This window comes from Porites lutea, chromosome 3 (genome assembly GCF_958299795.1).
Source record: "Porites lutea chromosome 3, jaPorLute2.1, whole genome shotgun sequence".
NCBI classification, from domain to species: Eukaryota; Metazoa; Cnidaria; class Anthozoa; order Scleractinia; family Poritidae; genus Porites; species Porites lutea.
Window position 1 is genome coordinate 30,073,741 of NC_133203.1, and position 26,859 is coordinate 30,100,599.

The 26,859-nt window shown below is 41.1% G+C and overlaps 2 protein-coding genes across 3 annotated transcripts; one reads left to right on the forward strand and one right to left on the reverse strand.

Moving 5' to 3' along the window:
- The first annotated feature begins 1,992 nt into the window (after nt 1-1,992).
- Nucleotides 1,993-26,181, forward strand: LOC140930897 (sacsin-like). Its single transcript, XM_073380616.1, has 3 exons — nt 1,993-11,448; nt 23,227-23,513; nt 26,099-26,181. Exons 1-2 carry the CDS (start codon nt 2,128-2,130, stop codon nt 23,506-23,508), a joined length of 9,603 nt encoding a protein of 3,200 aa, XP_073236717.1. The 5' UTR covers nt 1,993-2,127; the 3' UTR covers nt 23,509-23,513; nt 26,099-26,181.
- LOC140930898 (G2/M phase-specific E3 ubiquitin-protein ligase-like) lies at nt 17,615-20,308 on the reverse strand. Of its 2 annotated transcripts, XM_073380617.1 has the most exons (3): nt 19,608-20,308; nt 19,101-19,187; nt 17,615-19,003 (listed from the first exon to the last, which is right to left on the reverse strand). In XM_073380617.1, exons 1-3 carry the CDS (start codon nt 20,235-20,237, stop codon nt 18,497-18,499), a joined length of 1,224 nt encoding a protein of 407 aa, XP_073236718.1. In that variant the 5' UTR covers nt 20,238-20,308; the 3' UTR covers nt 17,615-18,496. The 2 variants fall into 2 exon arrangements, with proteins under 2 accessions (XP_073236718.1, XP_073236719.1); XM_073380618.1 differs by lacking the exon at nt 19,101-19,187.
- Nucleotides 26,182-26,859: the final 678 nt, after the last annotated feature.

Consider the following 26,859-nt stretch of genomic DNA (forward strand, 5'->3'; position numbering starts at 1 on the left):
AAAATTTCATGCCCTCGTCTGGTTCTGGTTTTAAATAGGATTTAAGAATACTAGGTTATCCGTTTGTGACTCCTTTTTATCTCGTTGAGCTTAATGTAGTAATTTGAAAATGTACGTTTGGAAATGATTAATCTTCTTCATAACCGTACTAGCTTTCTCTCGTTAATGGCATGTACGGTCTAGATGATTCACATCATGTGTACCAAGCTATCAGGAACAATTTGGTTGTTAACAACGCTATATATTATCTTTTAGTAGGGTATTTTATATCCTTCAAATGATCCAGAAGATATGTTTTGTTGATAACTATCTTGATTCGAAGGGAGTACCTGAAAACAGTAGACAATTTTGACAGTGACAGCCACTCCCTCTTTACGCTAATGATTTACTTTCATAGAATGCACCCAGCTAAGGCTTCTCTCCGAGAACGAAGTGGTAGTTCTTCTTAAAGAATCTCTGCCTTCCGACTGGAGTCAAGGAAAAACTGTTCTGTGGCACCCAGAAGACAAAAACCACAACCATCCTCCAAGAGACTGGATAGAGCTCCTTTGGAGATACGTTCGCGAACATTTCCCCACTAGAGAGAAGCTTCACCGACTTCAGAATTTTTCCTTAATTCCAGTCAGCATGAAACAGTTAACTGTTACTTTGAAGCCACTTACTCAGCCTTCCACAGTCGTGATTAAAAGCCTGGGTGGGGACATCATTGATGATGCTCTGATACATGTCTTGACAAAGATGGGCGGGGTTGTCTTGACTGATTGTCCGGACTTTGTACTTGATCACCCCTGTGTCTTGGATACCTTTGTGCATCGTCCTAATGTCCAAGGCATTTTCAAGACAATAGTGAAGTTAGCGTCCTTGTTCACTACTAAAAAGTTGTCCGAAGTTGTGAAAGGGCTTTCCCACGGAGAGAAGCGAAGTTTGAGATCATTCCTTGCTAACGTCAAACCAGTGCAACTGGGAAAAAAAGAGAGCAATCTCATGTGCTCTCTGCCTATTTTTGAGACGTTCTCCAAAAGGTTTGTGTCCAAAAATGAAGGTCTTTCAGCAGCGCTTATCGAATCTCTTCCCATTCAACCACGACGAGAACTCATTGACATTTCTAAAGAAGAATCTAGGAGATTAGCTCTTCTTCTTAAAGTCCGGATTCTTAAACCAACAGAAGTGCTTTGCCAAATAGTATTTCCTGACATCCGAAGCGGCGAGTATGATGGAGGGCAGATTGATGAGTTAATGCCTTATGTGCTCACGCATTTTGCACACGTCATTCGTTCTGATGCTCACTTCAAGCGGAATATACAAGCGTTGCCATTTTTGCCAAAGGCAAATCAGAGCCAGCGGGTGAAGGCATCGGATGTCTTTGATCCCAGAAATAAGAACCTTAAGAAAATATTTGCCAATGAAAATGTTTTTCCCTTCGGCCAGTTGTACAACGACTCCATCGTCCTAAATGTTTTGGAAGAAGTTGGAATGAAAAGCGAATCCGACGTCACTGCGAAAGATCTCCTGCGAAGCGCTAAAACCGTTAGCGTGCTTTCAGACCCTTCGAAAGCAAGAGAGAAGTCTCATGCAATTTTTCAACATCTTGAACGTCAGCCGCAAAAACTTAAGAGCAAAACTGATGGTCAAGAGCTGGGATCTCTATTGATGAAAATCCAGTGGGTGCCAAACTTGCGCCAGAAAACATCAAACTTTCCACCTTCACTCCCATGGTTTAAAACAGACGAAGATGGAGGGAAACACTTTTTCAAGCCATCTGAACTGAAGAGCCAGCAGGTGATCAATCTCATCGGATCCGTAAAACCTGTCATCGCCTTTGAGCCGTCGAGTGAAATTGCTGGTCATTTTGGCTGGCTTAAGAAACCAGAAGTCTTAGCCGTTGCTAAGCATTTGCAGAATGTAGTTAGGTGCTACACGGGAGACGAGAAGGCATACTACATGGTTTTGGTAAAAGACATCTATGCGTTCTTGAACTGTGTAGACTATGCTGAGGTTACAGAGGTGCTAAGCAATTCGAATTTCGGTTGGGTATGGAATGGAGATGGCTTTTCCTTACCAAGCCACGTGCTTTCCAGTAAGCCAGTAATTGACTTAACACCCTTCATTCGCGTTCTCCCTTCGGAGATGATAAAACACTCCCGGTTGTTTACCCTTTTTGGCATGAGGACAAACAGCGATCCATCTCTTTTATTGCAAGTACTTGGCTTGATTAAAGAAAAGTATGACGGTCACCATTCTCCTGTTATTAACGCCTCGGAAGTACGACACGATCTCCAGTTATCAGTTGATATTTTGAACGAATTGGCAAGTGAGGACCTCTCGTCAGAGCTCCAAAGAGAGATTCTTTTACCTGTCCGTGTTGACGGCAACTTGTACGTTCAGCTTGAACCAGTCGAGCGCTGCATGTACACCGAACAAAAGGAGTGGACTCAGAGTGAAACCAAGGACGGAGAGCAAAAATACTATTACGTGCATCATAATGTACCTAACAACACTGCTGTACGTCTGGGTGTTCCATCGTTAACACATCGAATGTTGGACCCAGATGAGCTGTCTATTGGAGAAGAATTTGGACAGGAGGAGAAGCTTACTACTCGATTAAATCGAATTCTAGAAGACTACAAAGATGGCCTTGCAGTGCTAAAAGAGCTGGTACAAAACGCAGATGATGCTGGTGCCACAGAGGTTAAATTCCTGTACGATGAAAGAACCAACGAGGATTCCATGACCTGTCTCATTGACAAGGGAATGAAAAAATGTCAAGGTGCTGCCCTGTGGGTGTACAACGATGCAACTTTCAAAGATGAAGACTTTGTTAATATCACAAAACTTAATGAAGCAACTAAAGTGGATAACACCGAAAAAATTGGTAGGTTCGGACTGGGCTTTAATGCGGTGTACAACCTCACAGATGTGCCGATGTTTGTAAGTAAGAACTATTTTGTCATACTTGATCCTAACACATCTCACTTAGGAACTGCCATCAATAACAAAAGAAAGCCAGGTATAAAGATTGATCTCAACAAAGATGTCAGAAAATTGAAGACCTTTAGAAATCAGTTCAAACCATTCAATGGCGTATTTGGCTGTGATTTAAGTCTTGAAAGGGAAGACAACTCGTACAATGGCACGCTGTTCAGATTTCCATTGAGGACAAGAGAAAAAGCAGCAGTCAGTAAGATCAGAGACAAGTGTTACGACGACCAAGAAATGCGGAAACTGTTGAAAATGTTCCTCGAGAAAGCCAACTCGTTGCTTCTTTTCACGCAAAACGTTTTCCGTGTTGGAATGTACTTTTTACCGAAATCTTCAGGCCATAATTTACAACCGTTGCTAATGTTTCAGGTCAACAAATCACTTGCCCAAGGAGGTACACTTAGAGCATTGTCCTTCGCCATCTCACTACCAGAAACTGCGAAGAAACTGAGCGCAGAGCAGAAGAAGTTATTGATGCAGTCAAATTTTCTTCAAGCATCTTCACAGGTTAAAAGAAATTCCAGGGGTAGAAGAGTAAGGCCAAATGAATTCCCTGAATCATCCATTATTGTTGATGTGGAATGCGTTTTAACTCAATTTGGTGCTAGTTTTTTTGAAGTTGCGAAGCCCCCTGGTAGAGAACGTGAAAATTGGTTGATCGTGTCGTCAATGGGGAGTGGAGAGTCAATGGAGTTTGCTGAAAGTGATTCTAGTCTTGTTCCGTCCGGAGGCGTAGCTGCTCAGTTATTAAGTATGAACTGCAACACCTTTTTGCCCATACCTGCAAAGAATGGAACCGTTTTCTGCTATCTTCCACTCCCGATTCACAGTGGCCTGCCTGTTTGCATAAATGGCGCATTTGCAGTAGATTCCAACAGGCGTCGTTTGCAGGGCAAACTTGAAGACGACAAGACATGCTATGGCGAGGAATGGAATAATGTTTTAATGACCGATTCCGTATCTACTGCTTATTTGAGCCTCCTTGAAGATCTCAGGAAAATTGTCCCCCAAGACGGCTCTTACGTTTTTCACTCATTGTGGCCAAGGGTGTTTGACGTAACTGAACAATGTCGGTCTATTGCAAAGTCGTTCTACAAGCAAATTGCTAATGGCACCCATGCTCTGTTCTCCAATGGAATAAAATGGGTTGACATTGCTGGTGTGGTTTTCCTCCATCCAGACCTTCGCGTGGATCCTGAAATTGAGGACATTTCCTTTCATGTTTTTCGAAAAGTCCCTAACAATAACGAAGTTGTGATTGACTTACCACCTGACGTCTTCCATTCGTTTGACCGCTGTGGTCTGCTGAATGCGATAAGGGGTAAAACATATGACAAGCTTCGATTTTTCCGTGATGTTTTCTTTCCAAACATTTCAAGAATTGCATGTGACTTGAGAGATGTTCTGGTCTTACATGCCTTGAATCAAAACAGCAAGGAGTTGGAAGACTTGATAATGAAAAACGCCTGCATTCCGGCGTCACCTGATGGAAAGATACTCAAGCGGCCGTGTCATTTGGTGAGTCCTAACAAAGAAGCCTCATTTTTGTTTTTTCCAGACGATGGAAGGTTTCCCTCTGGTAACGAAAGTACATTTTGTCACCCTGAAGTGCTTGCCAAACTTGAGCGACTTGGGATGAAGGGAAACGATCTTCCGTGGGGAGACGTTGCAGAAAGAGCCGAAAGTGTCCAACAAGTTAATTCAGTAGACAGTAAGGCGGCAGTCAAGCGTGCCAAAGTGTTGCTGAAATTTGTACAAAAGAAGCTGAAGATGAAAGGTAAATTGCCATCCGATGACGTTGTGTCACGTATTCTTGGTGCTCAGTTCCTTCCAGTTCTAGAAAAACCAACGTCATTTCCCCTCCGCTGGAAAAGTGAGGAATATGGAAGATCTCGAAAGCTTCTCGTAGCACCAAAAGACGTCTTTCTTCAAGGTAAAAGGTACCTTGTGTGTTGTACGGAGCTGCTGGTTGATCTGGACGTCCCCAGTAAGGTATCAGAGTTGCTGAAGTTACATGAAAGGAACGTTACGGTACAGCATGTGATCAAACAACTAGAAGAAGCCATTTCTACCGACTTAAATGCACTGGATCCTAGAAGTTACGAAGAGGTGAGCCGCGTTTGTACAGAAGCTTATTCGTTTCTACAAGAAAATACTGCCAGCTTCACCTCCTCCGTTAAGGATTTTTTGTCTACGAAGCGGTTTATTCTGGTGGGAAGGCGCTTTCTCTCCGCAGATCTTGTTGCATTTGAGGTCAAGGCGGACTGTTCTCCGTACCTTTACCAACTTACCGATTTTTTATCAGATTCATTTGCCAAATTCCTGAAATTTTGTGGTGTTAGAAAGCAGTTCGAAGCAAATGACTACATTTCTGGTCTTCATAAAATAAAAGGGCAGTTCGGTCAAACAAGACTCGATGAACGAATCTTACACGTTGCAGTCAACGTGGCTATCCAACTTGGGGAGACTCTCAAAGAGTATGATAAAGAACCGCATTCACAAGAGGAAAGCTCCACTGTGATTTACCTTCCTGATTCTAATGGGAAAATGTGTGCAGTAGCTGACCTTTGTTACAAAGATTGTCCGTGGATGCCCGATGATCCAGAGGAACAGTTTATTCATGAACAAATTCCCTGGTCGACCTGTAAACTACTAGGCGTTAAAACACGCAGGGAAGGGGCCTTGCAACAACACGATATTGGGTTTCCTTTTGGGCAAAAGGAAGAGCTCACAAATCGATTGAAACGCATTTTGACGGGCTACCCTGGTGAGAAAGAAATTTTGAAAGAGCTTCTTCAGAATGCAGATGATGCACAAGCAACCGAAATTTTTTTTATCAAAGATCCTAGACATCATCCTGATAAAAGAGTGTTCCAAGACAGTTGGAAGCCTCTGCAAGGTCCTGCGCTTTGTGTGTATAACAACAGACCATTTACCAATGCGGATATTGAAGGAATTTGTAACCTCGGAAAGGGCAGCAAAGGAGAAGATCCAAACAAGACTGGTCAGTATGGAGTTGGGTTTAATGCTGTGTACCACTTGACTGATGTGCCGTCATTCAGGTCGAAGGGCGAAGAAATTGGAGATGTTTTCTGCGTGTTTGACCCTCACTGCAAGTACGTTCCGTGTGCGAGTGATGCAAAGCCAGGAAGAATGTACAAAGACATCGATAAGTTGAAGAAAAAGTTTCCAGATGTTTTTCCCTGTTATCTTGAAGAATTGTTTCCCATAAAGAATGCAACCATGTTTCGATTTCCGCTGAAGTCCCAGGAAATGGCTGAAGAATCCAAAATATCAAAGAAACCTGTTTCCGTGCATCAACTTGATGGAATGATGAGAGATCTGAAGATGGAGTTGTTTGAAGTTCTTCTGTTCGTTAACAATGTGAGGAAGATTAGCATTGCAGGGATAGACAGAAGTGAAGAACTGGCAGATATCTACTCCGTTGAAATTGTTATGACTCAAGAAGAGGAGAGAATAAGGCAGCGTTTCGCTGATTACATGAAGCAAGTTGGAAAGCAAGCCAAGCACGAAGATTTCCTCCCTACAAGTATACAGCCGAAAAAGTGTATTTACACCATGACACTTCGTGACAGCGTTGGTGAGGAGGAGACTTGGTTGATTGTACAACAGGTCGGCTTTGATTCGCCTGTGGAAAAGAGTATCGTCGACGCCTTCAGAGACGAAAACCTTGGGATGTTACCTCGCGGTGGTGTGGCTTGCCTTTTAAGCAGCAGCAGGTCATCTGGGCAACGAAAAGGTAAAGAAGGTAAAGCGTACTGCTTTCTTCCGCTACCCTTCAGAACCAATTTGCCCGTTTATATCAATGGTCACTTTGCTTTGGACCATGAGGCCAGAAGAAATTTGTGGCGGGATGAAGTTGGTGGCTATCGGAGTGACTGGAATAAAGCCCTGCTACGTGATGTGATCACCTCCTGCTACCTTACTCTTCTGGACAAGGTACGAGGATACATTCAGCTGCCAGTTGGGCAGGATGCTGCAGATCAGTATTCCACCTTTAGCAAAAGTGAGATCACCAAAAGGCTAATTTCCTATGAAGCACTTTTCCCCAGGTATCCCCTTGAAGATTCACACTGGAGGATGTTAGCTGATTCCGTGTACCAAGAAATGAGCAAGAAGGAGATGCGCCTAATTCCAGTAGTGAGATCTTTGAAACAAATGTCAGATGCCCGTGCTAAAAATTTGAAATCAGTAGCAACATGGTTTCCACCGCAAGGTGCTGGCAAGAACCAAGTGTTCTTCAACAATCTCGAAATCGAAGGCTGCTTTTCTGCACTTTCTGTTAGGCCAGATATTGAAGAGGAGGAAAGGAGGAAGAGAGATGAAGCCCGGATTAGGCGAAAACAGCAATTCGAAGAAACGATGCTACGAACTGGGTTCAATTTAGTCACACTATCATTCACCGTCTTCCGTTCATTCAAAGAAGCGGGAGTAGAGGTTTGCTGTCTATGTCCTGTTGTTATTATGGACTTCTTCAAGTCGTTCAGTGATGTTAATCCGCTTTGCAGTATTGGCGAGATCCCGTTTCCCATCGACAAGACTCCATTCAAGGACCAAGAGGCAGTAATTGGCATTCTAAAGTACTGTAGGGCTGATGACCGTTTTCTGGAGAACCTCGCGGGTCTTCCATTGCTTCTGACACAAGATAACTACTTACGCGTATTTAGCGAGAAAGAACCTCGGTGTTTGAGTCATTACTACGATATTTTACCACGATCTCCGTCGTTGTTTGTGCACAAAAGAGTCCACTGCGAAGTTTTCAACAAGGTTGATCTTAAAAAGACCCCTGTATTCCGACCTCTGGATGTGCAAATACTCTCGTCCAATTTGCACCTTACGCTTCCTAAATGCTTCTGTAGCGAGGATCACTATACAAGGTGGTCTCCTGAAGATCCAAAGTCGCCTTTACCAAATCGTCGCTGGATTTACAGAGTCTGGGACTTTTTGGAAGGATTTACTAGCGAAACATTGGAAGAATCAGATGTAAAAGACGAAAACAAAACCCCGTTCATTCGTGACCTGCTCAAGCCATTGTCTAAGTGGAACATTCTTCCAGCAACAGTGACAAGCCAGATTGTAGAACATTATTTGGTGCCTTTGAAAATGGCGGAGTCGGTTCTTGATTTTGGTGATTGTGGTCAATCAAGCAAAAAGTTGGTTGAGGCCTTAAGACTGTTGAGATTACCTGAGCTTAACTCAGTTGTGATGGCATCCAGCAGCGTTGACGCGCTGGCCTACATTAAGACGGATTCATACAAGTTCGCTTGTAATCTGGTAGCGACGTTAAAGACACCTCATTCGCTTTTAACGGCGCTTAATCAGAAACTAACGACGAATCCTGACTCCTTGAGTGGTAGACTAAAGACCACTGAGGCTGAAAGCATTCTTGATTATTTTAGCCGCAGTGTCAAGGATTTAGTAGACGACGACAAAGAAGCATTAAGGAAGCTTCCTTTCTTTCCTGTGGCGGGCGGAAGGCTTGGAGTAGTACAGGATAGAGACGTCTTTGTCCTACCTGCTGAGATCCCAAAGGACGAGATGGATGCTGTAGAATGCAGATTTGGCTGTTTGTTTGTCGAACCTCGTCAAAGTTTGTCAGACTTGTATGATTTCCTCGGATTTCACCAATTATCACCAGCAAATGCATATTTAAAATTCATCCTGAAATGCTTTCAGCATCTTAGTTTTGAAGGAAAGTTGGCCCATCTCCGATATCTGCAGGGCTTTGTTTTCTCAACAAGTGTACAAGGACAGGAAAATGAAGAATTTGAAAAGAAACAGCTGCTGGATTACCTGAAAATAGTTCCAACCATCCCAGCCGTGGATGGCTCATTGAAGACAGCATCTAGTTTTTACGACCCTCGGAATGACGTTTTCCGTATTATGTTATCAGCAGACAGTTTCCCAACGAGAATTTTCAACACTAACGAATGGTTGCCCTTTTTGGAGAAAATAGGCTTAATAACAAACGTTTCGCAAGATGAATTTGTGAAGTTCGCTTTCCAAGTTGCTAGTGAAGCTGAAACTGCCCGCACTGAAAAGACATACAAGAAGTCTGAAGTTCTAGTGCATAACCTCATTTCTTGGCCTAATGTTGTAGAAGAAGGGCTCTTACCTCTTGTTCGTAACATTCCTTTTGTGGCGTCAGATCCAGTAAAAGAATCCCTTCAAGCACTATGCCCACCATTTGGCGAAAAGAGGAGTGGTGAAATTCCATTTATTGCATTTAGTGGTGCAGTATTCAGAGATCATGAAGAAATTGTTTGGACCAAAGCGTTTTTGCTTCCAAATTGGGCGGACCCAAGGTTTAATTACGGAGCCCTTGCGAGTGGGTGTCCTTATCGAAAGACAGAAAAGTATCTCAAAAGTTTCCTGGCCCAGCTCAACGTCATTAAGGAGCCATCAATTCGACTTGTCATCGGCCACTGTCAGACGGTAAGTGGCATAAGAGATCTCAGAGATAAGATCCCTTCAACTGTCACAAAGGTCATGGAACGCATTTACACATTTCTGCAGCAAAAGGCAGCCAGTGAACCTGATTTGAATATCTTGCTCCAAAGCACCCGTTGTATCTTGGTGGAGCGAGGGAAAAGGTTCATCCTTCCTAAACAAGCAGTCCTCGAGCTCTACGAGGATCTCGAGATAAAGCCATTCCTGTACAGAGTACCTCCTGAATTTGGCAAGTTTCAGTCTTTGTTTAAGCTTCTGGGCTGCTCCAAGACTGTAACCTCTACACACTACGCAATGGTCTTAGAGCTTTTGCAGAAAAGGTGCCAAGAAGCAAAGCTACATCCAAACGAAGTCCAGATGTCTTCAAAGGCGGTTAGAGGACTATTTAACAGTGTGCAAGACGATGATGAAAGTGTAAAAACGCTCCCTAAATTGTACCTACCAGCAGTGTCTCCAGAATCCGGCTCTCCGAACAAACCACTAGAAGCTAACCCTGTTTCTTTGCGTCCATCAGAAGAGCTTATATTTGATGACGCTCCAACCTATGGCAGTCGGATTCACGGGATTGACCAGCTGTTCGTGCCTGACCTTAGCCTGATGGAAGTAACCTTAAAATCAGACATGACGAGCTTTAAAGATCTCATGATGAAATTGCCTGCCTCTGTACAACCACGAATGTTGTCGTCAGTGGTGAAAGAGAAGCTCTGTTCCCCAGACAGCCTAGAAGTAGTGTCAATTGAGGCAGTGAATGCATTGAAACGCCAACTCACGTCTGTGCAGTTTGGACATGGATTTGCGAGGATCATAAGACACGTCAATTACCAGAAGAAAGGCTTCGATGAAGGGGTGATAGCAGGTATTGAAAGGGGACTCCGAAGCATCGAGCTCTTATCCGTAAAAGGTTTTAAAACGTCACTTTATCACAATGACATCTTGATTCCTGAGAGTGAGCAATCAGTGTTGTATTTCAAAGAGAGGTTGGAGCTACCTGGCAAGGAAACGTGGAGAGTTTACATCAGTGCGCTAACTGGAATAGATGAAACCATTTGGGCAGTAGTAACCAACATTATTGTGGAAATGTACGGCGAATTCCTCGGTACGAATTCCTATGTCATTACTAGTATGTTACGTTGTCCTCCAACGAGCATCTGGTCACTCTTGGACAAGATGGGTATAAGAAAAGATGACAGTTACGGCGCAGCACAAATGAAAATCTATCCTGAACCCGGTACCTATATTCCAGTTGAAGATCAGCATCTCTTGAATGACGCTTTTGAAGAATTTGAACCTGGGGAATACGTAGGTTATCAGCTGCATGACCCAAGTCTACAACAGGAGGAAGGCACTGCAACCTACATCTACGCTATAGTTATTGAGGAGGTATCAAACACAGATGCTGGGATGTTGTTGAAATCATACAGAATCGACATTGGGCATGACAAGGAGCCGGTTGTGGTCAGTGCTGCTCGCTTGCATAAATTTCACCGATTAGAGGAGATATTTGACGAACAAGAAGGTTTACACAAAGATATAGAAGAGGTGTGTAAAGAGATCTCTGCCGCTCTTGAGCTCGCATGGGAACTGCCAGAGGAAGAGAGAGATCAAATTGTCAAGCGTCTGTTTTTGCGTTGGTTTCCAAAGGAGAATGTCCGTAATTTGGAGTTGTTCACAGCAGCTTTTCAGCACTTAAAGAGTGAGATTTCTAGACTCGGTGGTTTTAACCTTGCTTTGTTTGCTTCATGGGAAGCCCTTGTAAGAGAACGAGACAATCAGAGAGAAACTTACCGAGAAAACTACCGCAAAAAGTATGGTTCGTGGAAGTCTTCGTCGGGCCATAGGTCAGGATCCAGTTTTCCTCCAAGTTTCTGTCATCAAAATTCTCAACCAGGAGAGGCCAAGCGCTGGTTCAGACAAGCTGAAGCTGACCTTGAGGCTGGCACCGTGGAATTATCTTTCGGGAGAGATTCATATGAATGGATTTGCTTTAAATGCCACCAGGTAAACCTTCGTTTTGTCTTGATACATTTGAAATGATATTGCCCCAGCCGTAGGTCTTAATTGAAGGTTTAGAGATGCTAAAAGCGCTAGATTGTTAGAGAATGAACGAGCTAGGTCTAGATACAAAAATCCCGAAAAATGGCCCAAAAATCTATCCGGAAATTCTCCAAAAATGTCTATAAATCCCAATTTTATCAGAAAAAATCTCGAAATTGATTCTAAAAATTCCGACTTATTCAATTTATTTTCGAAATCATCACATTTGAACCTAACTTTGACAAGGTCGTGCTTGGAGACTTAATAGGGAGCTTAAGCAACTGCGAAGACGACCACAACGACAACTTCAAAAAACTATAGGTTTAATGATCAAAACAACAGCTCTGCACTTGCATCACGCTCTTTAGTACATTTCTTTGACGTCCACTGCACGACTACGACATGAAACCTCCTAATTTGACGTTTTATGCGGGACGTAGACATACGACGACAAAATTTCCTTCCTCATTTTGAACCTGAATAAAATTCTTAAGAATTCAACTCCAAGAAAAGTCGCCAGCATTTGACATATATTGAGCCGGTCCAAATAGACGCGTTTAAGTTTGAAGGAACGCAAAATTTTTTTAGCGACGTTTTCACTGTCTTCGTCGTAGTCGTTGCTTAAGGTCCCTAATATTATTTTTCTGACCAAAGGCAAAATGCAAATTCGTCTCAAACACGATTGCTAAAGGGAATTACTGAGCCTCAAGATCTTAAGCAAGTAATTGAATCTCCAAGACGCATCACGGATCACTCCGAATCTCTTATTGACCTATGTTTTACTAATGCTCAGCGTAAAGTTATCGAGTGCAACGTTGTAGATCCTGGTTTGAGCGATCATTCTTTGATTTACTGTCTTGAAGAGCGGTCGCTTCCGAACCCCACGTAAAACGATCGAATTTCGCTCGTTTAAATACTATAATAGAGATTCCTTTGTATCCGACCTTAGCCAAGTACCTTGGCATGTGGCTTTAAACAACCATGAAGATATTGATGACTGTGTCCACACCTGGAGTAAACTGTTCTCAGAGGTTGCTGAAGGCCATGCTTCAATAAGAACAAGCCGGGCCAGAGGTTTTTCTATTCCTTGGTTGAACCCTCACATTACCGAGCTTATGAATAAGCACAATTACCACCTGAAGAAAGCCAAGGGAAATAAATGCAGCACTCACTGGCGTTTATACCGTGATCTACAAGCATCGAGAAAGCAGAATCCGATTATTACACTAACCTTATAACAGACAATAGTAAATCAGGCGCTAAAGACTTTTGGACAGCTTTCAAACAAACTCTTCCCTCTGCTAAAACGTCCTCTAGAATTAAGTCTGCTAGCTGATAGCACCCTCCTCACCTCAGCCCATTCTATTGCCTCGGCTTTTAATGCTTTTTCGTGAACGTGGAGAAGTCCCTGGCGGAAAAGATTCTTCCTGAGCCGTATACAGCTAAAACTACGAACTGTCATTCTACCTTTTCATTACAAACGATTAGTGAAGATTTTTTTTTCAAGATCTATCAATCTTTTAAGAACTAATAAGGCGGTTGGTATTGATAAAGTCAGTGCACGTCCCCTAAAAGATGCTGTAGATGTTATTACTCCTTCTTTAACAGCTCTGTTTAATTAATCTCTTCAAACAACATCTTTTCCTTCTATATGGAAAACAGCGAAGGTTATACCCTTGTTCAAAAAGGGCGATAAAAAGGACGCTTCTAATACAGGCCGATCTCCATTTTGCCGACCTTGAGCAAACTCCTAGAGAAGGCGGTTCATACTCAGCTATATGCCAACTAGTTTGGATTTAGATTGAAGTCATCTACTGTTACTGCCGCTTCTTATCTTTCTGATCAAATCCTTTACTCCTTGGACACTGGTCGCCTGAATGGTGCTGTGTTCTTGGGCCTCGCTAAAGCGTTTGGCACTGTTAATCATACAATATTGCTTCAGAAGCTTTGAAATCTTGGTGTTGATGATACTGCCATAGCCCGGTTTACCTCATTTTTAACGCATAGAAAACAAGTGACCTCTGATATTGCCCCTGTTTCGATTGGTGTTGCGCAAGGTTCTATATTAGGCCCATTATTATTCATAATTTACATGAATGATCTACCAGATGTTTTGCAGTTCTGCCAAGTCACTTTATATGCGGATGATACTGTTCTATACCTTGCCTCTAAATCTGCTGCGGACTTACAACACAAGATTAATGCTGACTTGGGGCGTATATGCAAATGGTTTCGGGCTAACCAATTCACTCTGAATGTCAAGAAATCGATTTTTTTTACCTATATATAGTAGTTCTCGCCTAAGTAAAGAAGGGTCCATCCATATTCCTGCTGATAATGTCCCTCTCGATAATGTAGACTCTTATACGTACTTGGGTATTGTGATCAACAACCAGTTTCCCTGGAATGACCACAGAGATTACATTTGTGGTAAGATCAGCAACAAGTTTGGTCTTATCTTGCCTCCCCTTCAACGCCAGAATTACCTTTTTTAAATAGTTCTATTGTACCTCTTTTTGACTGTGGGGATATCATTTGAGATGATCAGGGAAATGCCTCCTTGGTGTCTGATCTACGAGTGTTGTAAAATAAAGCAGTCCGCCTCATTTTTGATCTTCCTGCGCATTCTTCTATGGGGCGCCATACTGGACATTATTGCAAACCTTTGATATATGTGCTAAACTCCAGTTTGATATGCTCATTGTCATATAAACATGCTAAACTCCAAATAAATATGGTGTATCTACTTCTGTTCTATATGGCCATTGTCATATAATCGTGCTAAACTCCAGATAAATAGCCCGCAATAAATAAATACAGCCTGTTTTCAACCCCTAAATTTGCAGTGTTCTCTGAAAAAAATTAGCATGCTCAACTTTTCATTTCGTATGGTATGATGCACCGCGCGCTTTAAGCAATGCCGCTACCCAGATCCCTATCGGCCACTGGCGGTAAACCAAAATGGCGGCCCTTGGTGGTATAGCGGGATCAGAGAATCGACTTATATCCTTTTTTCAAAGGACAAAAGCACTTCTTGCAGAAGCGGAACAATACATTTCTATATTTCCATCTATTGAAAACATAGATGAAATAGAAATGTTACACGAAAGGCTGTCTGAGGCTGGAGAAACTGTTTTTATTTTGAAAGAGAGGGCTGCCGAACTCACTAGCGCGGATCGTGATTTGGAAATGGGAAACTTTTATAGCAACATGGATCAGCTGTCCTTATACTTGACAAGACTCCGAGTATATTTTGAGAATATAGCAGATGATTTAAGTGAAAGCACATTGAATGTGCCAGCTCACCAATGTGAAAGGAACTACACAGGTACAAGAGGTCAGCCAAAATTTAAAGTTTCTAAAAGGCAAATACAATTTCTTCGAGAGTTGCACTTTCCTTGGGTCAGAATAGCGGAACTACTCGGAATTTCCACAAAAACTCTAACTAGAAGACGACAAGAGTTTCAAATTGAGGACGAGGGGGAGGTTAACTGGTCTTCACTTAGGAATGGAGAACTAAGAGAAATCATGCAAGAAATAATGACTGTTACCCCTGGGATTGGTCAAACCAGAATGTTAGGTGCATTACATAGCAGGGGAATAAGAGTGCAGCGATGGAAAGTCAGGGAACTTATGCGTGAGTTGGATCCAGTTGGAACAGCACTTCGGTGGAGAGGAACTATTTGTCGAAGAAAGTACAATGTACGAGGTCCAAATGCACTGTGGCACATCGATGGGAACCATAAGATGATACGCTGGCGGCTTGTGGTACATACTGCTATTGATGGATATTCTAGGTTGATACCATATCTGCACTGTGCAAACAACAACAGATCCGATACAGTACTTGCACTATTTAATAATGCCTGCCAAAGTTATGGAATGCCTTCAAGGGTTAGGAGTGACCATGGTCTCGAAAACATGGGTGTAGCCCGAATGATGTTGGAGTGTCGGGGAGTCAACAGAGGGAGCATGATAACTGGAACTTCAGTGCACAATCAAAGAGTCGAACGGCTTCATAGAGATGTGACCAGTGGTGTTCTTAGAAGCTATATAGACGAGTTCAACATGATGGAAAGATCTGGTCTATTAGACCCTATCAATGAAGTCCATTTACTGTCACTTCACCTTGTATTTCTGCAGGAAATTAAGAAATCTCTGGATGAATTTACCAGGCAGTGGAATTACCATGGTCTTAGCACAGAAGGTGGTTCATCTCCTCTTCAGCTTTGGACTGAGGGTATTCTAAGATCTGCAAATGGCAGGAACTCACCTCTGGATGGTATTTTATCAGAGGAAGAATTAATTTGGTATGGGGTAGATGAAGAGGATGCCATTTCTGTTTCAGAAGAGGATCAAGAGGTGATTGTTCCCAGCAGTGACATACCTTTGAGTGAAGATCAGCTGGATTACCTTCACTCCCTAGTACCCACAAACCTAACAAGGAGTGAACGAATCTCTAAATATGTTGAGCTTGTGGGTGTTGTTAATGAGATGCTTTAAGTTTGGGTTTGAAGAGGGGCAGGGGACCTAGAGATTAAGCAACTGGCCATTTTATGGGCTGAGTGTAAAAAACTTTCCCTCTAGGTTTACTGAAATCAACTTTCAATGTAGAAATATATTTCAATGTAACCATATCATTACTGATAACAACTTGCTCAGTATCATCCGCAAATTTTACTACAAGAAATAGACAGCATTCTGGCTACTCATTTGTCGTGTCCAATGTGTAGCTGTAGCACGTGAGTTCAGGTAAGGAAATAACTTGCACATGTCACAGCATTGACGTTTAATGTTTCCTTCTATTCATTTAGGTGCATACCAATTTCAATGTTAGTTATCCATTAAAATCAAAAGATTTAGCCATCTTTGTATTCCTTGATTCATCACAGAAACAGTTTGCAAACCGGTCTGATGAGTTCTGATTTTAAAGGGTAGGCATCAGGGTTGTGATGCTGTTGTAAATATCAAATATGGGGGTACTGGGACTAAGACAGCCTTTACCTTAGTACAATATAGCTCGGCTAGCAAACAGCCTTTAGTAGCTGCATTTACTAGTTTTCCCACCCTACCCACCCTGGGTAGTTTTTGGTAGTACCGGTATATTCATTTCCTTTATGTCTGACAATCTTGCTGTTTTTACAACTTATGTATACATTTGTTGATTCCATTTGAGTGTAACTACTAGTCTTATTACCTGTTTCATTTTAATATTGTACCTATATTTGAGTGATTACCTATTTACATGTTGTAATAAAGGCTGTCATAGTCCCAATCCTGGCTGTGTCCTGGTTGGCATTTAGGTCATGTAACAGTTAAATTGGAGGTCATTTGCTTTAGTTTTGTTCACTGTACAGTAGTTGTTGTATTGTTGATTTTGATATCAAGCAGCAAAACAAGTTGTAAGGTTATCATAAGAAATCTGTCAATGATCCGTGAAACAAAATCATTTTTAAATGAAAGCAGGACATTTAGGTCCATGTTTTAAATTGTACTGATTATAAATTAATCCATACCTATAGCCATTTGTAACTGCAATAAGCATAATAGTCTCATGGCCTTTAATAACAGACCACACACCAAGATTTATTGTAACTGACGTGCTTGGTACTTGAAAATTAAAAAAATACGTGGTGAAAGTAAAACAGGAAGAGGGCAAAAATTACAAGTTGTGACAAAGGAAAATCAGAATAAAGAAATAAAAAGCCTGCAAAAACAAGGACTGTGAAGTACACTGACTTACATTGTTTCGGAGAGAGAAAACTGCTATGAAGCGAATTGCGGATAACACGAAGAGACTGGCAAAAACTAATCAGAACTGCACTAACCGTAGACCAGAATCAACTGAGACCAAACTATACTGCAGGACTATCATAGAATACGCAGAAAATAAAACTATAGAAACTTAGAAAGGTGCTAACGATGATGAAACAGCAAAGAAACGCTAACGAGGGGGGCGAAAACTGACAGAAAGGAATAAAAACTTAATTGTGCAAATAAACCAAATGAAAGGACGAAAAGAGCTATAAACTAATTGCGCAGAAAACAAATAATAGAAAAAAATGTTACACTTGCATGTTCCACATTAATTATTGATGACTGATACTTAATACAAACACAAGAGACAGTATGGAAAAAGGAAGGACAATGTTTAATACATGTATTATACATTGCATTCTACGTGTTCCAAGCTAATCAGTCATTTTGGCCAATTGCAAAAAAAAGTTTGTTTCATGCAAAACACTATATTAAGAAATAACATGGGGATGAAGGTACTTCCCTTTATGAACATGAACAGCAACAATGTCAATGTTTCAGTGCAAAAGTTTGGAGATGGACTTTTCAATAACAATAGGCCACTTACACTAAGAGGTAACGTGACTAATGCTTCCTTTGAACAATGAGTTGGAATCTTGCCGATGCCAAAATTGACAGAGCACATAATTCTGGTCATGTGACCAGCCACGAACTTACTCATTAAGGAAATGGAGCAGGTTGAAAAACCTAATCACTTTTATTTTGTTGAAGCTATGACCCACTAATTGTTTTCTTAAGGAAAAATCATATAACTTTCATTTTCATCTAAACGATGTCACGTGACTTCTTAGTGCAAATGGCCTAGCTATTGGAGGATAATTAGCTTCCAAACAAAAAGCCCTAAAAGATTGTTTAGTTTCTGAGTTCTTACGGATAGCCTGTATCGCATGTCAAGTTAAACCTTAACTCTAAACCTTGAAGGGCTAACTTTATGGGCATGAACAAATACCTCTTCAAAGCATAAAATGTAATAACAATGGCAATTGCCAAGTATCAGTGGCAAAATACCATGAACAATAACTATAACGTTCTACCACCAATGAGATATGCTTGAAATACTTTTTCATATGCTTAAAATCTTACAGTGGCAATTGCCAAGTATCAGTCAATAAATATTTCTCTAAAAAAGTTAGGAAATACTCCTTTTAAAACACAACATCACTTTAAAAGACCTTGGTTTAGCTGTTAAGACTAATCACACACAGTTAAACGATTTCCTTGCAGAACTAGCAATGACTGCTTTCAGCGATGAACTGAAAGCTTCTTCGCTTTCAAAGTGATTTGGAAGAGTTAATGAAAGCAAACACGTGGAAGCAAAAATGGAAGGAGTGTTGTCAAATTTAATCTTGATTTTAGCAAGCCCAAAGGTGGGCAGAGAAGTGGACCCAGTGGCAAAAAAGACAAAATTTTCCAACATTTCAACTTCTGCATTATGCAGGAACTGTTTAAGGTAATTCGCTACAATTCTGTCATTTTCACATATCTCAGCTGGAAACTCTAGCATATCAACCAGCTGAGTTGAAGTTAACCTACTCTTATTGCTTGGCACAAAAAGCTCCTCAAACATCTCAGGGTACTCTCTCATTTTCGCACGAAAGCCAAGTACAGCCAATCCCTCTCCCAGCTGATCCAAGACGATTTTGGGTCGGCTTATGACATCATGAATTATCATCCCTTGGATAACCCTCATTTTGTTGTCATTCTATAAATAGAAAATACAATTTGAAAAATGCTTTTACAGTTCTGTCACAAAGCGGTTTTTTAAGAAAAGGAATCAATTAAGATAAGATTAGGCTTACAGTTAATACCACTGCCAGGCCACAATCAGACAAGAAATTTGCACATTCTTCTTGGTCAAGTGTCGCCACATCTTTGGCCTGAGCAACCTGTAAGTTGATAAAAACTATGGGTCAATCCTTGCATTTCTGTTAGGACATGCATGTCAATCTGTTGAACATACATCTGTGCACTTATGGTCCTGTGGGACTCAGGTTGGTGCATGTAGATTATGATACATGAATATAGCCGCTAGGATGTCAAGCACATTCGTTCTATTTATGTGCTATACCTCAGTAGAAGCTGTTGACACATCAGTAGTTGGATCAGAAATTATTTGGAATTTTGTTAATGTAGGAGAATCAATCTGGTACATATGGCTGAGCAGACAGTCATGAAAAGAGAATTTTTTAAGTTTGTTTTTACATTCGACCAAATATAATGATTTATTCATCGCATACAGTGAACTAAAAATAGCAAGTATGCTGTTACATTTGAGCACATCATTAAACTGTACATTTATACAATACCTTGTCAATGAAATCTTTCACAGATGCAGAACAGTCTCCATAATTGAGCATCATCATTGCCGCGTCAACATCACCTGTTGCTATGTACTGATACATTGAAGGGCTAAAGACTGGAAACCCTGGCCCGCCTTGCAAAATGCTGTGCACTATTATTGTCCCAATGTATTTCATCATACCAGAAGCAACAATATCAGCATTGTAAACAGGATGCTTGTAACTGTCACCATGGAAGAACATGTTACATATGACTTGGAGAAGTTGGCTAAAAAAGTGTCTGGTTACTCCTCCTGTGTCCACAGCAGGCTGCCCTGTGTAAAGGACTCGTAAGGGCTTGCTAGGATCAAAGCTGGGATCTTTATAGTATACCATGGCATCACTAAAGATATCTTCTTCATCAACTCTGAGCTTTTGTTTCTGTGTACTCAAACCTTTCTGAAGCTCCTTCAACACTGCCTCCAAGGAATCAGCTTTAGCTGGAAAAGCAGGCTTTAAAAGTTCTGCATCAGCATCCTCATCTAAGTCAATTTCATCAGGAAGATTTTGGGAGGAGAGGGAAAGAGCAGCACGACTAACACTCCCATGGCAGGTTAAGGCACGTTGCAGCAAGCTGCTGCTTTTTTCCGGAAACATCTCTCTTAATTGGTCTAACTCTTCCTGGTGTACATGTATTGCACTGCTAGATGCTGTTGCACTGCTTGATGGGCCAGCAGCAACTTCCACTTGAACTGGGTCTGGACTCTGGGGAGGACTGTCAATGTCGCTAGCAAGGTTGCCAGAGATATCATGCGCTGGTCGAATGTATATGCTTCCTTGCCCAGCAAGGCTAAGAACACGGGAAGATGAGAAATACACACCTGTAGCTAACTTTGGTGTGATTATTTGGCCATAGCACGACTTCACAAATTCAAAGTCTGTTTCTTTAAGAGCTGGGAATACCTCTCTTATTTGAGCTCTCAGATCTTCCTCCTGTAGAGACTTATCTACTGGAAATGCATGAACAACAAAACCGTTGTTTTCCAATTGACATCGTGTCTGGTGCGTGGGAACTGATTTCGTGTCAGGAGAAGGAAGAAGAACTACATCTTTATGCACTATATCTTTCTTTGTTTTTTTGGAGGGAGGCCGTTTACCTTTACTAGATTTGCTTTCAGAAGATTTTCCACCAAATGATCTCTTACCAATAGTCGGAAATAAATTTCTTAACTGAGTGCTGACTGGTGTGCTTTCCATATTTACATTTCCTGTCTGACTTGATGGTGTTCGCGTCGACAACACTCCCGTTTCATGATGTCTCTGACTCAACATTCGTTGCTCAATAGGCTGCACATTACCATCATTAAAATTGTCCACTAGTGACCTTGCCTGGCGAGCGATATTTAATAATGCCTCTCGAAAACCTTCGCTACTTTCCGCCATTGCTGCCCTATTGCAATTTTCAAAATGGCGGCCTATTTTGGCCGATAGGGATCTGGGTAGCGGCATTGCTTAAAGCGCGCGGTACATCATACCATACGAAATGAAAAGTTGAGCATGCTAATTTTTTTCAGAGAACACTGCAAATTTAGGGGTTGAAAACAGGCTGTATTTATTTATTGCGGGCTATTTATCTGGAGTTTAGCACGATTATATGACAATGGCCATATAGAACAGAAGTAGATACACCATATTTATTTGGAGTTTAGCATGTTTATATGACAATGAGCATATCAAACTGGAGTTTAGCACATATATCAAAGGTTTGCAATAATGTCCAGTATGGCGCCCCATATTCTTCCGCATCCAAGGCACTTAAGAGACTTGGCTGGAAGCCTTTATTAATGCGTACAATGGAACATCAAGCTATTTTTATGTACAAGTTACTTTACAATCATTTTTGCTGCTCGATCCCAGTTTCATTTAACTGTGATTTTCATGATTATTATACACGGTCAAGAAATGACATTCGCAAATCCAGTGCCACAAGACGCTGGGGTCACTGGTCTTCAGTTAATTTGAATTCCAATATTTGGAACCGTGTAGACGCTTCCTTGAGGGAAGCAGAGACACTTTCTTCTTTTAATTGTGGCCTGTCTAAAGCAATTTTGTGATATGTATATGTACACCTATATGTATTTAATCAAATATATATGTATATGTGAATTTTTTTTCATTTATCATTTTTTTCATAGTCTTGCATTTTTTGACTAGTGTTAAGTCTTTGCCAAGTTTTCTTTTGAGGACCTAACTGTAAACCACTTCTTGTGGCGTTGGCATTCTTCATTAAAGATTGTTTTTTTCATAATTTGCATAAAATGCAGGATTCTTGCGACCTGTGCAATTTGACTACAGGTCCTGTGGTCAAATTGCATGCAAACACCTTAACTTCAAACTGATTCCAAATGATAATTCAGTATTCACTAGATAATGTAAGTGGTTTGTCTCGTTTACGTATTCAGTTTATCTCTCAAAAAAATGATAGCGACAATGAGCACTAAATAGAGTTTGACATTTCATGTGGCATAACCGAGGCCAAAAACATGAAGACTGTATTTTTCTAAACATTATCGTCTAAAAATCCAAAAATTTTGTAAAAATCTCATTTGACTCTGAAAATCATAAAAAAACTGGATTTTTGTATCTAGGCCTAGAACAAGCAAAGTCTGCACGAAACGTATCTGGGTCCAGCATAAAGAATTTTAAGTCTATTCTACAGTCATTCCGTCTTTAACCTTTTTAATTAATATTGAAACGGAGTGTGCTGCATGACAAAAACGACGATTCATAAATTAAAAGCATGGAAAACCGTAGCAAAAAGGTATAAACACTTATTATGACAAAATAGCGACGTAAACAATCGAAACAAACTTTCAAAGCAAAGGTAGGACATAAACTTATAGTAGTTAAATTGCAGTTAAGATCACTCTTCAAAGTCTATATGACGCTTGCTGAGGGAATGAAAGTCATCATCGCGCGAAAATCATATGCATACGTTCAGTCAATAGAGTTCTAGATTTTCTCACTGAGCACATGAGTCTGAATATTTAAAGTGCACACCAAACCCAGGGCTTCTAAAGGGCATTTCAAGTCCCTCCAATACGATAAGGATGCTACTGTAGGTGCTTTTATCTTGTGTCCGTTGTAGCGCTCCTTCCCCCATACAGAAAAAAAATAATAACCAAATGAAAGAACGATTTGCTGAAAGTGGAGCCGATGTAAAGTTTCATTGTGGTGCATCCAGCCCTATCATGGAAATACCAAACAAAACTACCCATTAATAGCTTCTTTCCATTTGATCCTTCCTATCTAGCGTTATTAAAGGCCTGCTTACATGAGGTGAGCCAGCCCGGTTTGCTGGGCTGGCCTGCTTGACCAGGCTGGCTCGGCTCATACCGTGTTTCCTCATAAAATTTACGTTGTGTTTATATGAGAAGAAGGGCTGGCCTGCTTACCGAGATCCCGGTTGCTCGAGTCAAGATCTCGGCAAGCGGGCCATCCGCCCTCTTATTTAAACACAACGACAATTTTAAGAGGAAATAAGGCATGAGCCGAGCCAGCCTGGTAAAGCCTGCCAGCCCGGCTAGGCTGGCTCACCTCATTTAAAAAGGCCCTAAGTTACGTGTGGTTGTTTATGTCTTTTCAGGCAGCTGAAAAGGCCCTGAAAGCCTTGCAATATAAAGTGGATGCAAACCAGAAGACGAATGACCACAATTTGTGTCAAAATTGCTGTGATATCAATGACCATAGATTAACCGAGTTGGCAGTTGAACTGGAATGTGTTGTGGTAAATTCAGCACACATGCGATATCCTGACACCATGTCATACCCCAAGATACCAAATGACGTGTATACAGCACAAAAGGCAGAGAAGGCCCTGAGCTTAGCAAGAAATATTGTGGAGAGAGTGAAAGTCAAATTGACTTAATTAAGGTAATTTAACTCTCATATATTAAAGCGTCTTTGTAGTTTAGAAATGAGACAAAATGGCTTCAAGTACCGGTATGTAGTTGACGGCGCGAATGGGAGACGTGATGAAACCAACACCAGCTGATGTTATGAACCCACCTACACTGTTGGGGAAGTGGTCATATTCGAGATTCGTTCTTAGTTCTTACCATTTGCTATAAGCAATAGGCCCCTTGCAACTAACCATTCACGTGGTACAAAACCGCCGTGCTGAAGAACAGGTGACGTCTGGGACAGGCCAAACAAAAAAACTTACATTATTTAAGGTTACCAGATACCTTCTAGGGTGTCTCACGCGCAAGCAATGTAGCGCGTTCCGGTTAAACTGCAGAAACCTAAAAACCCATGTCAAAATAAAGCTTATCAAACTAGCTTTCTTAATAAACCAACAGTTTTGAGAAAAAAATGCGAACGTCCGAATCAGCTTTTTCGAAAGCTAAAACTCACAGCAATGTTTATTTTTTACTAATTTGATTAGTTCTAGTCTCTTGGAAGTCAAAGCCCTAAAAAAGACGTTTCGGGGTTTTTCCATTTGCGATCAAAAGTTACAGAACAAATTGGAAATAGCGCTAAAAAGAAGCTGGATGATCGTGCAAAAATGCCTGTCAGCAAAACGGTTTTAAGAAACAAAAATTTGCCCGACAGGTTTTTGTTGCTTACACATAGAAGTAACCATCCCCAAAATTCTAGGACAATCGAACACAGTAATGTAAGAGCTGCTCGTGAGGTTTTTCCTCATTGGTCGCAGAAAACAATAACACCTCATTGTTTATTATTATTTCGCATTGTTTCACGATTAGGGTATCGGAGAGCTGCTACATGAACCCATCGAACAAATTCCCTCGGAGTTATAGCTTCTTAAAGTGTCCCCCTCTGAGCAGAAAGTATAAGTCGAGAAAAAGGCGATTAAAAAATCCCTCGCTTCGTAAAAAAACCCCGCCCACAAATACTTCTCAGGAATCTGGGCCAATCAGCGCTTGGGTAAGACAACAACCGCTCAATTTTCGCGGACTTTTTATTTTTTAAACAGCTTCGTGTTTCGACTTTCGAGCCACGTTTGCGTAGGGATCAATATTGAAATCAACTTTTATTTTTCACGGCTGTGGAAATGAAAGACCACAAATGTAGCCACCGCTAGGTTGAAAACCAAACCGGCCGATAGAAGGAAAAGAAGAAAAGACAGTCCGGCGGCTTCTACTGAGCCCGGACTATTAACAAAGAAAGAGGATGAGATAATTTAACAGCAATGCAACTCATTGGGTAACCGGTAGTTTTCTTTTGTTTCAGGTCTTGTTTAGCTTAAGTTTTTCTTTTACTACATTCATTTGGCAAATAACTGAGACAATTAAAACTTATTTATGATTTTTATGTAGGCTGACTCTGACTACTTTTAGTAAACATGAAGCGCTCCACTCAACTAAGACGAATGGTGGAAACGTTCTTTTTCATTTGTTGGTATTGTCAAATGCCTATCAAAACTTTGGTTTTAAAAATACATTTCTTTCCGTTGCTTCTTTTATATTCTTCTATCGTGTCGTGGTTGCCTTTCGCCCTTCACTTTTTGCTCTTTGCGCTGTTTATAACTTGTCCATAAACAACAACAAAAAAAAACAACAAGAGAACGCTGCGTCGAATCGCTAACTAAAAACGTAACATTTCCAACTGTTCATCCACCGGCCATGGAAATTCCCGCGAAAGACACCATAGGGCTGTCAATCAAAAAGAGTAACTTTTGCTTCTGGTACAAACGAAAAACCGTCATTTCTCCGCCAATATCTACTCTTTTCCATTTTTTTCTGTTCTGCTCATAAAGATCACACCAAAGCTTTACTATTCGCCAAAAATCAAAACTCTAACAAAATTTTTCGTCTGAAGATATCCGGTAACCTTAAAATGGTCGTAATTTCCTTTGTTTGTCTTCTCCCAATGCGTCTCCTTGCTCTTCAGCAAGGCGGTTTTGTACCACGTGAATGGCTAGCTGCAGAAGGCCTATTGCGCAGTATAATATTCTGGGAAATTGCCCTCCTACCCCTTGTCGCTAACCCAACATTTTTTCTAAGTAGGAAGTTAGTTAGTGTTAACGCTGGGTTAGAGGAGGGTTGGGTAGGCAGTTGCCTAGAATCTAAATGCTGATCCCATAGAACAATTTGACGGAATGACATGAGCTGCTATCTTGGCATCTGATTGGAGTTACCCATACGTTTTACAAATTTCAACAAACCAATAACTTTCATGTTAGCTTTTCATTTATCTTCGCATTTTATGAACCGGGGTGACCTCCCTATTTTACGCTGAAAGAGAGTGGGGGGGGGGGGGGGGCATCTTATCAGAGGCAGTGGCTTAACATAGGGATTTCTTGCTCTAGCTGTAGTGGACCTGTGAAAGGTGGTATATATCGATGGACTACACTGCCGAGCTTTAAGAGTTTAGGCAATTACGTTGTAATTCGTGTCGTTCTGCCTTCTAAAAAAATACCCAGTTTCTTCAAATGTTTGGAGAAATATTCATTTCAGAAACATTGATATGAAGTGTCTTCTTTTCTTTTACAGTTTTCCTTCTATTTTTCAAAGATGAGTTGCGAATCAGACCACTTGAAAGTGGAGTACACCTGGAGTTCCATTCGACGTGTATCAAGTTAGCTTAGAAGTTAGACTAATTTATGTCAGTAGAGAAAATGCCCGAGTTTAGTCTCATTGTAATACCAGCTTAAGGCCCGTCCACATTAATTCCAGATCATTTTTTTTCCTTTTCCGCTTTTGCATACAGTCCACACTGAAAAGATATTTTTGCTCACCGACAAATAATCTTCAGATTGGAAGAATATGAAAACACCGGCTAGGTGGTTTAGGGTGCATAGATGGTCGAAAACGCTGGCGTCAAAATAAAATGGCCATGTTATCGCCTAGCTGGCGTGCGTTGAAGTGACGTTTGTATACCATCCTATTCGAGCCGAGTGTCGAGGAATCGTCTTCTTTTTTGAAGTTTTCCGAATTACTGTGGACGGTATAAAGCATTGAAATGATATCCAAATGATAGTACATTTTTGACCTGTTTTCAAATTCGCTCAACTTGTGGATGGGGCTTGTGCATTGGGTGCGGCTTCTACATTATGTGGGCCACTGCATGTTAGACAAAAACTTTAAAACGCTGTCAGTGAAGCTGGTAAAGTACAGCATCAATAGCAACTGTGAAAATAAGTAATGGTAACAGGACTGAGTGGAGTCCAATTTGGTCTGTAATCATAACAAAAGCGGACGACCGCGTAGCGGGAGTCCGATTTGTTTAATTACGAGTATGATTACAGACCGAA

What these genes read in the sequence shown, in the direction of transcription:
- LOC140930897 (XM_073380616.1), top strand. Translation starts at nt 2,128, where the DNA reads ATGATAAAACACTCCCGGTTGTTTACCCTTTTTGGCATGAGGACAAAC. An exon ending in TTTGCTTTAAATGCCACCAG is followed by an intron (nt 11,449 to 23,226) that starts GTAAACCTTCGT and finishes ATGTCTTTTCAG; the next exon opens with GCAGCTGAAAAGGCCCTGAA.
- LOC140930898 (XM_073380617.1), bottom strand. Translation starts at nt 20,237, where the DNA reads ATGTTTCCGGAAAAAAGCAGCAGCTTGCTGCAACGTGCCTTAACCTGC. An exon ending in TGAAAGATTTCATTGACAAG is followed by an intron (nt 19,188 to 19,607) that starts GTATTGTATAAA and finishes ATCAACTTACAG; the next exon opens with GTTGCTCAGGCCAAAGATGT. An exon ending in GCCTGGCAGTGGTATTAACT is followed by an intron (nt 19,004 to 19,100) that starts GTAAGCCTAATC and finishes TTCTATTTATAG; the next exon opens with AATGACAACAAAATGAGGGT.